Source organism: Struthio camelus, chromosome 10, assembly GCF_040807025.1.
Source record: "Struthio camelus isolate bStrCam1 chromosome 10, bStrCam1.hap1, whole genome shotgun sequence".
Classification (NCBI taxonomy): Eukaryota; Metazoa; Chordata; class Aves; order Struthioniformes; family Struthionidae; genus Struthio; species Struthio camelus.
The window spans coordinates 21,605,568-21,619,408 of NC_090951.1; the positions used below are offsets into that span (position 1 = coordinate 21,605,568).

Genomic DNA, 13,841 nt, shown 5'->3' on the forward strand with positions numbered 1-13,841 from the left:
GAAAGTGTCATCATTTGCTTAGTTTCATCACCATCAAAATCCTAAAATAAGCTTATCACATATAAACATGAAGCTTAATGACTGCGTTTTTCCTGTTAGAGGTGAATGGCCAAGTAGCTTCTCCAAGAGTCAGTGTGGGTTCAGCCAGGTTAAACAAACTCCTCCCAGTTCTGGGTGTGCTGCACCTAGGCAGGCTCCACACCTCCCCAGTGCTCCCAGAAAAACAAGCAGGTGGTGCAGGCAGATGCAAGCCAGTTATACACACGCTCAGACTCAATCCTGTCCTAGCAGCAGTATAACCATGTTCTCAGAGCCTGGGGTCTGAGCTGGCTGTGCATGGAAATCAGCTCAAACATCTCTAGGTTCACAGCATACTTAATCCCTGCCGGCACTTGAGAGCCGACGATGCATAAGAATGTGTAAAAACAACAGTGACGGCAAAGCTCAGGACTTCCTGGGCACTGGCGGTTCAAAACAGATCATTAACGGTATTTGAGCATACCATTCTGTGAGTCAATGACTGTGCATCTCATTATTTCACCCAATGAACACCATCATTCAACTTACAATATATTTTACAAAGATAACCCACCCACAAGGCTGTGGCCATTCTGGAACACAAAGGCAAATCATTTGACAGCAGAAGTCTTGAAGACACAGAGGAAAAACTTTCTAGAAAAAAACTCCATCAATCTAGGTGTACTCCTGATTCCCAGAAGAATTTTGGCTTACCTCCTGGATGTGTTGCTCCAAATGATTGATCAATTTGTTCTATGGTTGGAGCAATTGCCTGAGAGTTAAAATGGACACCACTGAAAAAGAGAACGAAATTAGCGTGCCTTAGAGTATTGAGCAGATGCTACAAGTGTTTACGAATGGCAATACTGCATTTAAAATAGAAAGCCTCCAAGCCTGAAGGGGAAGGGTAAATTGGTAGTCTAACTAAGTGCTATGTGCAAGAAAGGAATCCACATTCTTTTCCTGTTTGTTTTCTTAATAAGAAGGAAAGAAAAATAAATTCGGGATTAAAAAAAGCAAAGAAATCAGTCACTGTAATGAAAGACGTCTTAAATCACTTACCAATATTTTAACTTCACCTTAGTCAAGTCATAAACTTCAATCACCTGAAACACAGAAACATTACTATACTTCAAACATTTGTGAATCATAACAGAGTCAAACTCCTGTCCAAAGGCAAAATTAGCCAGTACTGCTTGACCTCCTTGCTCAAAGGAACTCTGCTAGATATAAACTATATCAGAGATGACACCCTGGAAACGGACTCATCTAAAACAAGAACCGCAGAAGAACTAAGGCTTCAGTATAGTACCTCTGGATCTTTGCATCTGTGTATATCATCAGCACTGATCTGCAGAAATTGAACTTGTTATTAATCAGCATCTTGATTTCTGCAAGGATTACTCTTAAGCAAGTACAAAAGGAAGTAATAGCAATAATTAGCTAATTAGGAGACTTCCTAATTGGGGGGGGGGGGGGGGGGGGGGGGGGGGACAACCAAAACCAACCAACCAGTAGGCCACTGCTTGGTTTGCTCTCTTTACACCAAAGAATGCCTATATTGGGAAGTAAGTCCTCATGCTGACTGTGCTGCGTTTACACTTTCCAGTTCTTTGGAAACTAAGTAGTAATGTTTTATTTCAATACTAGATAAAAAGACACCTAGCCATATCTCTAACCAGAAGATAATCCAAAGAGCAGCCCACAAAGAATCAGAGCAAGCTATAATATCTAGTTCTGATGTTCATTAAATATTTTACACATTGTTGATTATTCCAGGGAGCTTCCCTCTCTACATTCAGTGTTAGGTAGGGATCCTTTGTTCTGGATACACTACTGCAAACTTACATCTGAGGTGGATTTCATGCGATTTTAATGCAACTCTGCTACTGGATCCTGAGGCTAGACTGGGCAGATCATTTTTAGTGAATCACCACGGTCAAACAAAACTTCTTCCACCCTGCATAGCTGTTCCCATATCAGCAGGGGAAGGAAAATATGTAGAACACATCATAACTGCTGTAAAGGAAAGGTAAAGAGCTTTTTCTTGCTTTGAATAATCCTCCAACACATCACTGACAGATTTAAAAAGCACTCACTCTTCAACCAGAGAGCAAAGCAGAATTCCCCAGGGAGCCTGCTACCAAACGTAGCTTTAAAGCCTAAAAATACCACCAGCTAAGAAGGAAATCTTGTTTTTGGGAGATGTCTGGCAAATACCCCTATATAAAAATACTTGCAAAGTTCAAACCGCTATACAAAAACTAACATTTAATGGTATGCTGTTGACTCATAAAAAGTTAGAAGAGTTTTTTGAAGCACTTCTGGTTTGCTAAGAAAGCCCACGCACTTCAGGACGCAAGCAACAAGTATAGCACAAAACAAGCAACAAATTAACAGTCTGACTAAGTCAACATGAAGAAGAAATATTTGTTTGCTCTTCTTTATAAATATACTTTGAATTATGCTTCTCAGAAAAAAAAACTAGCTATCCAGTTTTCCAATTCAAATGCAGTTTGACATGCCCAGATTTTCTTTACTGCACAGCTTGCTAAAAAACAAAGGCCACATTTATGGAAAGCGAGGAATGATTTTACTTTTTCCCCCTCCCTTTTAAATTAATACTGCTTGTCCTCTTCCCCTCCCCGCCCCCCCAAAAAAGTGCTTCTGAAAACAGAGGAGAGTCACCCCACATATAGATCTAGCTTTGCTGCAACCACGAGAGAACAGCAGGTACTCTCCAGAAGTTCTGCTGGAGCACACCTAGCTAAAACACACAGCAGTGGTGGAACACGACTGAAGAACAGAAAAGAAAGAACAGTTAACTAAGAATAGCACATTGCGCAAATAAGGTCCCAAAAGAGAGAAATACACTGACAGCAGCCAACAGGCACCAATTTGCCATGAGCCCTCTTCCCACAACTCAGACTGAAGATCTATTCATGTCAACATTTCTTTTTACTAACCACAGAGGAAGAAAAAAAATAGCACAATTTAGCAAAATTTAAAATAGACAAAAGGCCCCATAACAATCATGAGACACACATACACTGAAGAAATACTGCAGACTGAAACATTATGATAGGATTTATTTTTTAAAATACAGAAGCTACCCCTGATTAGAGGACTATCGTGGCTCTTCCCAAGTGCAGAGGAACAAACAAGCGGGAAGGCCAAGCACTACCCAGCAACGAATCTACCACATGAAAGGCAGTTGGTTTAAATGAGTAAAAATTGATGTTTTGTTATAATCACCGTCTCAATAATTACCGCTTAGTAAGACTCTTAGAAACGCTCAGGTACCTACTAACTAGCAATAGCAGAACAACATTGTGAAACCTAACTCTTTCCCCAGCTGAGAGAGAGTATGCGGAAGAGATTATTGTTAAAATTCATATTAAATAACAGTTTTAGAACTTGGTCCAGGATTTACTCTTTCACTTTAGCTTCAGGCTAATAGAGTAACATCTCTTGCATTATTTTGGCTATTGAAAGCGAGTAGAGAGCATATGCTCAGGCTTTCTCCCCACCCTGCAGAGGAGGGCAGAACTTTTTAGGAATATTGCTATGGAGTTATTCCCCTGGCAGCTTCTTTGGGTCTATAAGGCTTTCATGTGTAGCAACCTTTACTTCAACCTCTTTTTCACAACCAATTCCAATAGCAACTGTTTAAAAAAAAAAAAGGAGGGAGGGGGAAGGAGGATTGATTTTTCCAGTTTTGCTGCTGCTGCTGAGCAACACTGAAAACAGAGTCATACCATCTTAAAAAACAGGCATTACTGAGTCTCCACCTATACTGTTCTGTAACGAGTCCTGTTGCTCACTCCTAAAGTGATCTCAGAGAACTTCTTCTATAAAGCTTTCTGAACGGTTTTGCAAGCACCAGTTAAGTTTTTGCAACACACTATGCATTTATACAGCTCTACTTTTCATAGTTGAAAACAAAAAAAACTCACTAGATCACTAAACCACTATATACCAGAACAGTTAGTTCTATTTTTGCTCTATCATGCACTTGAAGTAATTGTCAGTTTAAATTTTTTATACACTTCCATATGTATATGTGTGTGTGTGTATGTGTGTACGGATCTCTGTAGTGGGTGTAGCTTACAAAGATAAAGATCCATCAGACAAATGGAATTCTAAAAATATTCTGTAAAAAATCCTACATTCATGTGCACAATCACCATAAGCTCTAAATCTTAAGAAAAATGAGAATCCCACTATTTCAAATATTACTTTATGAACAGAAACTTCCATAAGTCAATTACAAACTAAAATCTGGCATAGAAAAGTGCTTAGCTTCCCCCCACTGGAGCACAATTTGAATTGAAAACTATGCCACAAAATGTTCATTTTTATAGTTAATATTTAAGGTTTTTTTATATGAATGTAACATGGTATCATAGGTTACCACTGAAGAGAAAAATATTTTTGGTTAACTATTAATTTGGGTTGCTATTTAACAATTTATATATATATATACACACACTTAAGTATAGGAAGAGCCCAAGTTTCAGCTGATAGCGCAGTGCCACAACCTTAAAATGATTTTTGCGATAAAGTACTAGACTATTTGGAGAGTGAACTTTTTTCATTGGAGACATGACCGAGTAGCACGAACAAGCCTTCATCTATAACTCCTCCAACGGTTGAAAAAAATAGATATGAACACCATATTCCAGACTTACCTAAGGGATAAATATTTTGTGTGTGTGTGTGTGTGTGTGTGTGTGTGTGTGTGTGTGTGTGTGTGTGTGTGTGTGTGTGTGTGTGTGTGTGTGTGTGTGTGTGTGTGTGTGTGTGTGTGTGGTTTTTTTTAGCATCAAATTGAACTTCATATTTCTGCTTTCAAAAGCTAGATGTTAAATACTACAGCAATTAGAGCACTATACCCTCACACAATTTGCCCAGTCAACATCTGCTCACTACAAATTAGACTTGGGGCACAGTTCAATGTGTGCAGTCCACATGAGAACCATACTCACAGTTGTTCAACACTGTCAGTCCTTTGTGAAAACCTGAATTTTTGACCACCCTGAATAACTAAGAAGTTACACACAGATATTTTAAAGTCTTTCACCTAAGAAAGCATTTTTCAATTTGTACTGATCTACTCATATCTCTACAGAGTCCGACAATAGCCCATTTTGTATGGGCAAACCATATCACTTCCGTAACAGATTTTTTGGGAACAGATGCCACAGGAGGCTGGTGACCAGCCTGCCCTTTATTTCACATCCTAACTACATATAGCATCCCAGCTCAGCACCCAGTCACCTAAAAGCACTAATGTAACATTGCTGGGCTGAGGACTTCTAGGCTCGTTTTTAGGCCAGTGATCGAATAAACTGAAGTCAGTGCAGGAGATGTCTGCTCAAAATAGGTCAGGATTTGACCTCCTGGGAGAAATCATACACTCCAGGCCATACAAGTATTCTATGAATGTAACAACTGAAAACTAAGAATAGAAGTAAGAAGTTTACTTCCAGAAATTAAATGGCAGCACCACTAAAAGAAGAACTTGGGGGGGAGGGGGAGGGAAAAAACAGTCACCACTATCTAATTTACATTAACTGCTAATCTGATTTCAAACCCTGGATTTAGCTTTAGTAAGGGCATTTCTCAGTGTATGCTACAATATGAGATAAGATGAGGAAGAGAGATGACACCGGACCGTTATACTCCTAAGGGATTCTTGTAGTCCTCAGTAGAACATTGAAGTGTCTTAATCCTATAAACCAAGTTTTAATCCCTAAAGACATGCAGTTCATTATCTCAAAGAGAGCACTAAATATGGCAAACTAAAGGCATAAAAAAAGACCAGGCAGTAATTGCAGTGTATTAAGTGATAACACATCCTAGGGTTTTGTCTCACATTGTTTTGTTTGCGGGAAGGGTGCTTTACCTTAAGTCTCTGATTGAAAGCATCAAACAGCAGTTTGATTCCATCCTGAGTCAGGTTAAGGATGAGGTCATGGCTAAGAGGTGACTGTAAAATAAAAAAAGCTGTTAGGCTTTTAATTTCAAGTCTTCTTTGTTAAGATAAGTATCATCGTGTAAGTCGGTTATTTGGGAAAAACAAAACTGCCTTAGAAAACAATTGCTTGTTCAATGAATAAGCATAATGAAGATACATTTGGCCAAAGCTCCCAAACCTGTCAGTTTTCTTATGAAAAGAAGTGTCCTTGTAAGACCTGCACTTTGCAAGAACTCCAGAAAGAGCAGCTGGCCATTACTCAAAGAGGAAAAAGGACACAGAAATTAGCATTCCATGTTTAGCCTCATACAGAGCCATCACATCGGCACAGTCTGGTGCATTCTCGGCACACAAAAATAACAGCCCATCTCATAAGTCTCTCTCATCAGAGCCAAGCATATACTTGACAAAAGGATGGCACTCCACTTCAAATACCAAAGGGTGTCACTGTCCTTCTCAGGCCTAAAAAGGCAGGCTTCAGAATCTCAGGTTGTGAATTTAGGTTTCCTTAGTTACTGTGAATCATAACAACTAAAGGCTTAATTCGCACTCTGCCGGAGCCAACAGGAGTCATTCGCCTGGCTTTGCTGGTATCCGGACAGGCTTTATGCCATCTCCATTGTCTATGACACTATGGAAGCTGCAGTACAATCCACGCATACATAGTCAGTTGGCCCTACTTGATCATGCACCATCTCAAGCACATCTGCTTCATAAGCTCTAACCTCCGCAACTGTCTCCTCGCAGAGGAAAAAGGCTGACCGACAGGGAGGCAACAACATGCACGTCCTAGAACTGCATCAAGCAGTTTTCTGGCTTAAAGCAACTAGAAGGGGACATCTGGGGCACATTTAGGCTTCTAATGTAAGCAACCACATCATACAGCTTTTTTTATGAATTAAGTATGAGCTATCTTAAAAATAGTTACTGCCCCCTTCACTCCACTAGGAGAAGGTCTGTGTTTTGATAGTTAGATTTTTTAATTCCCGTTACTCACTGACTATCACACCTCTTTGTTCTCGTGTCAGCACTGTCCTCTAGCCTGGATACCCTCTGCACCTTCTCCCGTGCAACTCCCATTCCCTCCCAAATCATGTATTTAAGTAATCAGGTCCTACACTTCACAGTGAAAGCCCTGTGGCTTATTTTGACTTAGCAATCTCCTGTGCTGCAGACTTCTCATTCTCCTTAATCACTCCAGTAGCTTTTTCTGAAATCGGTTCAGTTTGAGCTCATCTTTCTTGAGCGCTGGTGATCAGACTTGCGGGTATTATTCTAAACGAAATCTTCACATCGCTTTGCACAATGGCATCAACACTTTGCTTTTGCTGGTTTACTTCTGTTGCAGTACTGGCTGGAATTGAAAAAGCACTGCAATACAGTCAGGAGCCTGAGGAAATGATCTGATATCAACTCTCAGAGTCTTTGTCTTAATCACATATGAAACTAATGTAGAAACCCTACAGACATTGCAGAAAACATTTATCGTACTACATTAAAAATATACCTACACTACTCTTCTGATATGGGATATGCTCTACCTCTCACTGATTTCTAAGCAGGGTTTTAATAAAGTTATCCCAAAACTAATGAGAACATGACAAGTACCTCTGAGTAGCTGGAAAGGGCGGGGGGGGGGGGGGGGAACTTGAGGATAAGCTTGACTATTGTTATAGCCAACAGCTTCTATTCTATGCTGGCAGATTTTATAACAGAAGAGTTTCAAGGGCACATGTGAAGCTCATGTGACTATTAATGTAGAAAACAGAACTTCAGGTGTGAAAGGAAGATGTCAGGAAATATTGGGAGAGTAATTCCTAAGGGAAGAAATTCAAATATGCAGTTAAAATACTGCTCCTGCATAAAGCTGCAGGAAAAACGACTTATCACTGTCACAATCCCACTGATGCAATTCCAGAGGAACAGATTTAGGAAAGGATGTAAATGTCAATTAAGTACCCCATTTAACTCCCATTTTTGGTCAGTTTAAAATACTTGGCACAGAAATTGGTTCATTAAGGTTTTTTTTTTTGTTTTGGTACAGTTTAGGAATTCCATTTAAGGCCAGTGAAAGAGCGCGCTGTGGGCAGATCTAACCGCATTTAACTGTCATATATACATGTTTATTTAAAAGTTTGAATATTCTAAGCACCACACCAGCAATGCTTTGGGCCCATCCGCTAACAAAGCGCGTGATGCTCTGCACAAGAGCGAGGAGAGAGCCAGACAGTCAGCTGCAGGCCCTGCGAGGCACGTGGAAATAATGGCTCTGATATCAGGCACGGAATCAGAATGATAAATGGGAAAAATATCATCAACGTATCTATTCCGCAAAGCTGAGATCTTCTATTTTGCTGGATCATACAGATATTAACAAATCTTTATATTTGTTTTAGCTCTTTCTCCCCAAGCTATAATAAACACACCTACAGATACAATTAAAAACAAATTCCTTTGTTCTTAAGTGTACACAGCGAAGCAAAATGTACCTTCCTCAGAGGCCTAAAAAGCCAGCAGTGGCGTATCATGCTTTCTAGCACTGGACCATTAATTCTTCTGTCACTCTACAACACTGAGAGGAACGGGAATCTCATTATTTATCTAAACAAACCTAGAAATTGTTCTGGAATGCACTGTAATCAGAAAACGTGGAGAGAAAAAAAAAGTAGTAGAAAAAACCAAGGAATGCATTCACTGCTAATGGATGGCCCCAAATATTAAATACAAGCAGCTACATTTTCAATTTGCAAAGTAAATATTCAGTCATCATGAAAGCCATAAATCTACATAATTAAAAAAAAGGATAACATTTAATTAAATGAAATATGTATCTGGCAGCAAACCCCTGAGTTAAGCTTGTTCCTTAGTCATTTGCTACTCTCTGTAAAAGGATAAAACCTCTATCAGTATTTTGATACAAAATTAAATTCTGCCTTTTCCCTGATGCAAAGATCTTTAATCTACAATATACAAAAATCACCTTCTGATTAACATGCATTTCACATAATTCACACTTGGAGAGCTCCAAGTCTGCTCTGCTTCATCTCCCCTTCCCTTCTACTTCCTTCACAATGAAGGCAGATATCTAATACACTTGATCTAGCAGAAAGGTTTCACTTCTAGTCCTACTTTTGATGAACTCAAAAGTGTTAGCAACTAATGTAACAACAGTTCTGCTTTAATCATGAAGGGTTATTAAAACATCTAGCTGATTTAAATTACTGCATCCACTTTTGCAGATAGAACTGCAGAGCCAGAGGGGAAGTGTGGAAGCATCTTCAGTGGGCTCATCACCACTCAATCAAACACAAAAGCAGAAAGCAACGAGTGATTCAGTACCTCAAAAATAGCGCAACGCTTGATAACGATAATTTAAAAAGGTTAGAATTAAATCATCCAGTTAATTGCAGAACATTTCCTTTCTTAAAGGAAAAATGGTACTACCACCCCACCACATATACAAAACTGATACCTCCTAAATCACTGCACTGTGTTGAGGATTACTATACGTGAAAGCATTTGGTGATAATTATTTGGTATCTTTCAACTTCAAGTAGCTCTGCAATTTGTATAATATGTTGGCATGACACAGTATACCTTCATACCTAAACACAATTAGCTGAATGACTTGACCACACTGTTTGCTACTCACCTGCTCACTGTACAGAACCTGGACGTTTTTGATAATGCGACAGTGTTTCTGAAGAATTGCTACAGCCTGAGCCAACGGCATTCCTGTAAATAAAAACAGTCATATTTCTCCAATTCAGAGATGAAGCTAACAGTATTTTTTTTTTTTTTGACAGAAAGCTTACAGATGTGGCAATAGAGTTCGCATCAGCAAACAGTAAATTACAACACAGAGGTATGCAATCAACAAAAACCTCCTTGACTCACAGTAGCAACATAAGCTTGTTTCCTGGAACAGGAAAAACACTGTTTGTCCATCAGCTTGTTAGGCACATATACGAAATAAAATTATATCTAGCCACAACGTTAAATAGCAAAATTTAAGAAGGAAAAGCACAGATCTTTCTGCAATCCACAGGCAGAATTTTCTGCTTTTGGGGAAAGGTCAAAAATCCGATAATTTATAAAACAGCCTGTAGCAAAAGCCACTCGAGTTGATGAGCGTTCTTATACCCATTCAATAGGCTCCTGAGTCACACTTCATAGCCTATCCTCTGGTCAAGATTAATCATCTACCAAGTAGCTGAACATGGTAAAAAAAATATTTATATATATATATATATATAAAAAAATGAAATGGAGTAGTGATTCTGCTTAGACTTAATAGACCAAATTAGTTGCTGACGCAGCTACAGCTGTGTCAAGGAAGGGTGAATTTTATATTCTGTTTACACCGTTTCTTCAATATATATGCATGGGTTTTCCAAGAGCAACTGGACAACAGCTTTGACAAAGAATAAGTTAAGATGCACATATTACACAATTTGGTTTAATTGAAGTAACACATGACTACTATTCACCTTCTAACACAACTTTAGGGGATATTCTTTATAGTCTGTACATTATCTTTACATCTGTACAATTTTGGGTATGGTGTAAACCGGCTGATTCTGCAGAAAGAACAGCACTATGTCATCTCATCCTTTTTCAAACTCTTGAAACCTTTGTTGCCTTTCCAAAGGAAACACAATCACGTTCCTGCATTCAAAACTGGCATTTGTGAAGAGAGATCACAAGCTCATAATTTTGAAGTTTTGTTTCCACACTAATTGCCGCAAGTCACTTTAGATTTAGCTGTCTGACATTTTATTTACATTCCTTGCCCTTTTCTTCTCTGTTTCTAGTTTTTAGACATTAAACAAGTCACCCTGATTAGGAGAATTCACTAATTTTTATTTAGTTGATAGTTCAGGCATTCAAGTTTTTGGTTACTAGCTACACGTCTCTTAAACGGACGGTACATCATGTTCCAAAGCACCTTTTGGACATCATCTGCAGTACCAAGCCCCTCTCCCATCTATGCTTTTCCTGTTAAATCCTGGAAACATAGTTTTTGTGACTAGAAATTACACCTCACCAGATGATAAAATAAGTATTGTTTCTGAATCTGTAGTAACACTAATACAATTAAAATGCACAGAGCCACACAATAAAGCAGCACTGTCTCCTATTATCTAGGAAATAACAGTTGCCTTATAGTCCAAGCAGCTGAGTCTGGGTGTGTTTTGAGAAGTCAGTTATGTAATTAGATAGTTTCAAAATGGAGAAACATGAAAACCTATGTGAAGTTCAGCTCAAAGAGGCTCTTGTGAACTTTACATATTTCATAATCTAGTAAAAACTATGATTAGAAAAAAGTAAAAAATGATTTAAAGCATAAAAATTTGCAGTACTTTAATAGTCAGGTGCTCAAAATACATTCTCAAAGCCAACTGGAGATCTGCAGGGGTAACAACATTAACTACCCTAAAAAACAAGTAGCAAAGGCGTGAGCAAGCCAAGTGAACAAGCTCACACAACCCAAAGGCCCATTGTAATCGTCACAGTAGGTAAGGTCTCGATAAAAATGCGCGTGGTTAAATTAAAGTGCGCACAAACATGAAGTCCAGTTTGTAGTCTGATGTAAACTGATCCAATCTTGGGTTCGTTGAGTGTGCAAACAGATAGCTCACGTGACTCTCTTACTCAGAGCTTTCTCAAGCAGCAAGCAAACGGAGACGGACTGATTTTATTCAGTTTTCCCAGATTGAGAATTAAGCTGATTTTCCTACACGACTGCTTAGCAAAGCTATGAATAGCAACGCAAGTTCTCCAAAAATAGTTCAAAGAACCTAAAACATAGGTAGAAGAGCCAATATCCTCCCTTTGCCTCCATTAGTAGAGAGCCAAAGAAGGGGCAAAGAAGCTAGGTTATTTTTCCTCCACCCTTCTCACACATACATGCAAACACCTCCTTTTCCTCAACAGTGAGCAGTCTTTGCAGCCAAAGACGACGACAAAGAATGTTTTTCTCCTGCTTATGAGCTGGGGGAAACTGGGAAGCAAACATGGTTTCCAACATATCGGACAGTCAGCCAAAGCAAGCTATTGCAAGTAAAGCCCACAAAGTTCAGGTCTAGTACTCTGCTGTCACATACTTTCCTTTCCCCTTCTCTGAATCCTGGAGTGATACAAGATACTCCTCTGACATACACTGGTCACAAACATGTCTTGAAGTTTTATCCCTTTGACTAAAAGCAGGGAGCAGACAAGTGAATAAAGAATAATAAAAAAAGAATACAACACAACAACGTGAGAGAAGAGGTTTCATAACTAAAATAAAAGAGAAAGGAGTCAAACTTAGTTGGAAAGTATAAAAAGCAAGATAAATGTAAACATGTCTTAGAAACTGTAAGCATGTCTACTGCTAATAACACAACCAGAGGCAGTACAAAATAAGTATTTAATTGTTCTCCCTCTTTGAAACTTCAGGAACATAGCCTCAGAGATGGCAGTGACACAGGTACCTAATTGAACACAGAACTCAGTCTTAGTTAAATTTTTTTATGCTCTGGTCAGATCATGAGTCAATGCTGGAGCGAGAAACAGAACCCAAAAAACTCACGTAAAAAATTTTCCTGGCATTCCCTTCAGGCATCTCCATTGTGGGTACAAGACTGGAAGCCAGAGTCAGCAGCAGCTCAAGAACACTGCCATTAGTTTTGCTAAGAGCAGATCTAAACAAATGATGAGTAGTACACCCCCGGCAGCCAGAATCCCACTTATGCTTAGGCTTCCAACCTCACTACCACCAGCGCAGTCGAACCAGCTTTTATCAGCAAGGAATTTTCATACAGTACTGCTAGCAAAGGACAGAGTTAAGTATCTTAGTACCTAGTCAGTCCCTTGCTCTATACAAGCAGGTCATGCTAATTATATATTAGACATGTCACGTGGTGGCTATGTTTACTCCAAGAATTACAGCTGAGCTTCCTCTCCCTCACATCTATGTGCATGTGTGTGTACACATATACACAGTATATAATTTTAATCGTAAGACTGCATTAACGGGCTCCTTGGGAAGGAGAAAACTGTCTTCTCTCTTTGTTTTTATAGGGAGAATCAGGGGGCAGGGAGGGAAAGCCACTACTACACACTTACAACCATCGCTAGGGCACAGAATTTGAGATTTATTTTCAGGTAATACAGATAATAAAGGATCACAGGAGGACATGCAGAGTTGAGGGAGCACAGTAACATGTTAGTGGTATAAGGAGATCCCAAAGATTTCAAAGGGTGGGATGTGAGGTACTATTATTAGCCTCCAAAAGCCTTTCTAACACTCCCATTAACAATCAAGTTGTACTTGATTCTGAATTCAGGGAGGTGTAAACAGCCATTGGGGTTTGCCGGGTTTCATATAAAGAACTCTGTAACTGCCCCTTTGGTGCGACTAAAGTTCACGGAGCCTGGTCACGGAGCATGTTTTTCATCCAAGAGCCTGCCCCCTGCTATCACAGGTGACAACAACAGCAGCAGAAATAAAAGCGTAACTCAAGTTCTGGCAGAGACAAATGGCTGCCACACAGAGCCCTATTTTCCTTAGCCATCTTACTATCACAGTTAACTGTGCTTTAGACAGAGCAACAGCAGAGATGAAAAATCGCCAGAAAAGGAGTCAAATGCTGAAATCCAAAACAATCCCGTGAAAATTAGGACAGCTACTGTAACTTCGGGAAACTTGAAGGACTAACAACGTAGGCTCGAAAATAAGATCATCTGAAGAATTTGTGCTACCTAAAATTCAACTCTGTGCTTAAGAGCTCCGGGCTGGGCACCAGCTAAATGTACATTAGCTGGGAGAAAATTCTTCTTTCTCACTGCACTAAACAGA

General features: G+C 39.3%; 1 protein-coding gene across 11 annotated transcripts in view; it reads right to left on the bottom strand.

Annotated features, from left to right (window-relative positions):
- Window positions 1–13,841, bottom strand: part of PHAF1 (phagophore assembly factor 1) — a 38,853-nt gene that overhangs the window by 23,113 nt on the left and 1,899 nt on the right. For all 11 annotated transcript variants that reach the window (XR_011143184.1, XR_011143182.1, XR_011143183.1 and 8 more), the window contains 4 exons: window positions 9,651–9,733; window positions 5,927–6,010; window positions 1,081–1,124; window positions 733–812 (listed from right to left, as the gene is read on the bottom strand). Coding sequence is in view for 5 of the 11 variants with exons in the window: in XM_068955526.1 (XP_068811627.1) it covers window positions 733–812; window positions 1,081–1,124; window positions 5,927–6,010; window positions 9,651–9,733 (291 nt within the window). In the remaining 6 variants the exon portion in view is untranslated. The remainder of the gene's footprint in view (window positions 1–732; window positions 813–1,080; window positions 1,125–5,926; window positions 6,011–9,650; window positions 9,734–13,841) is intronic.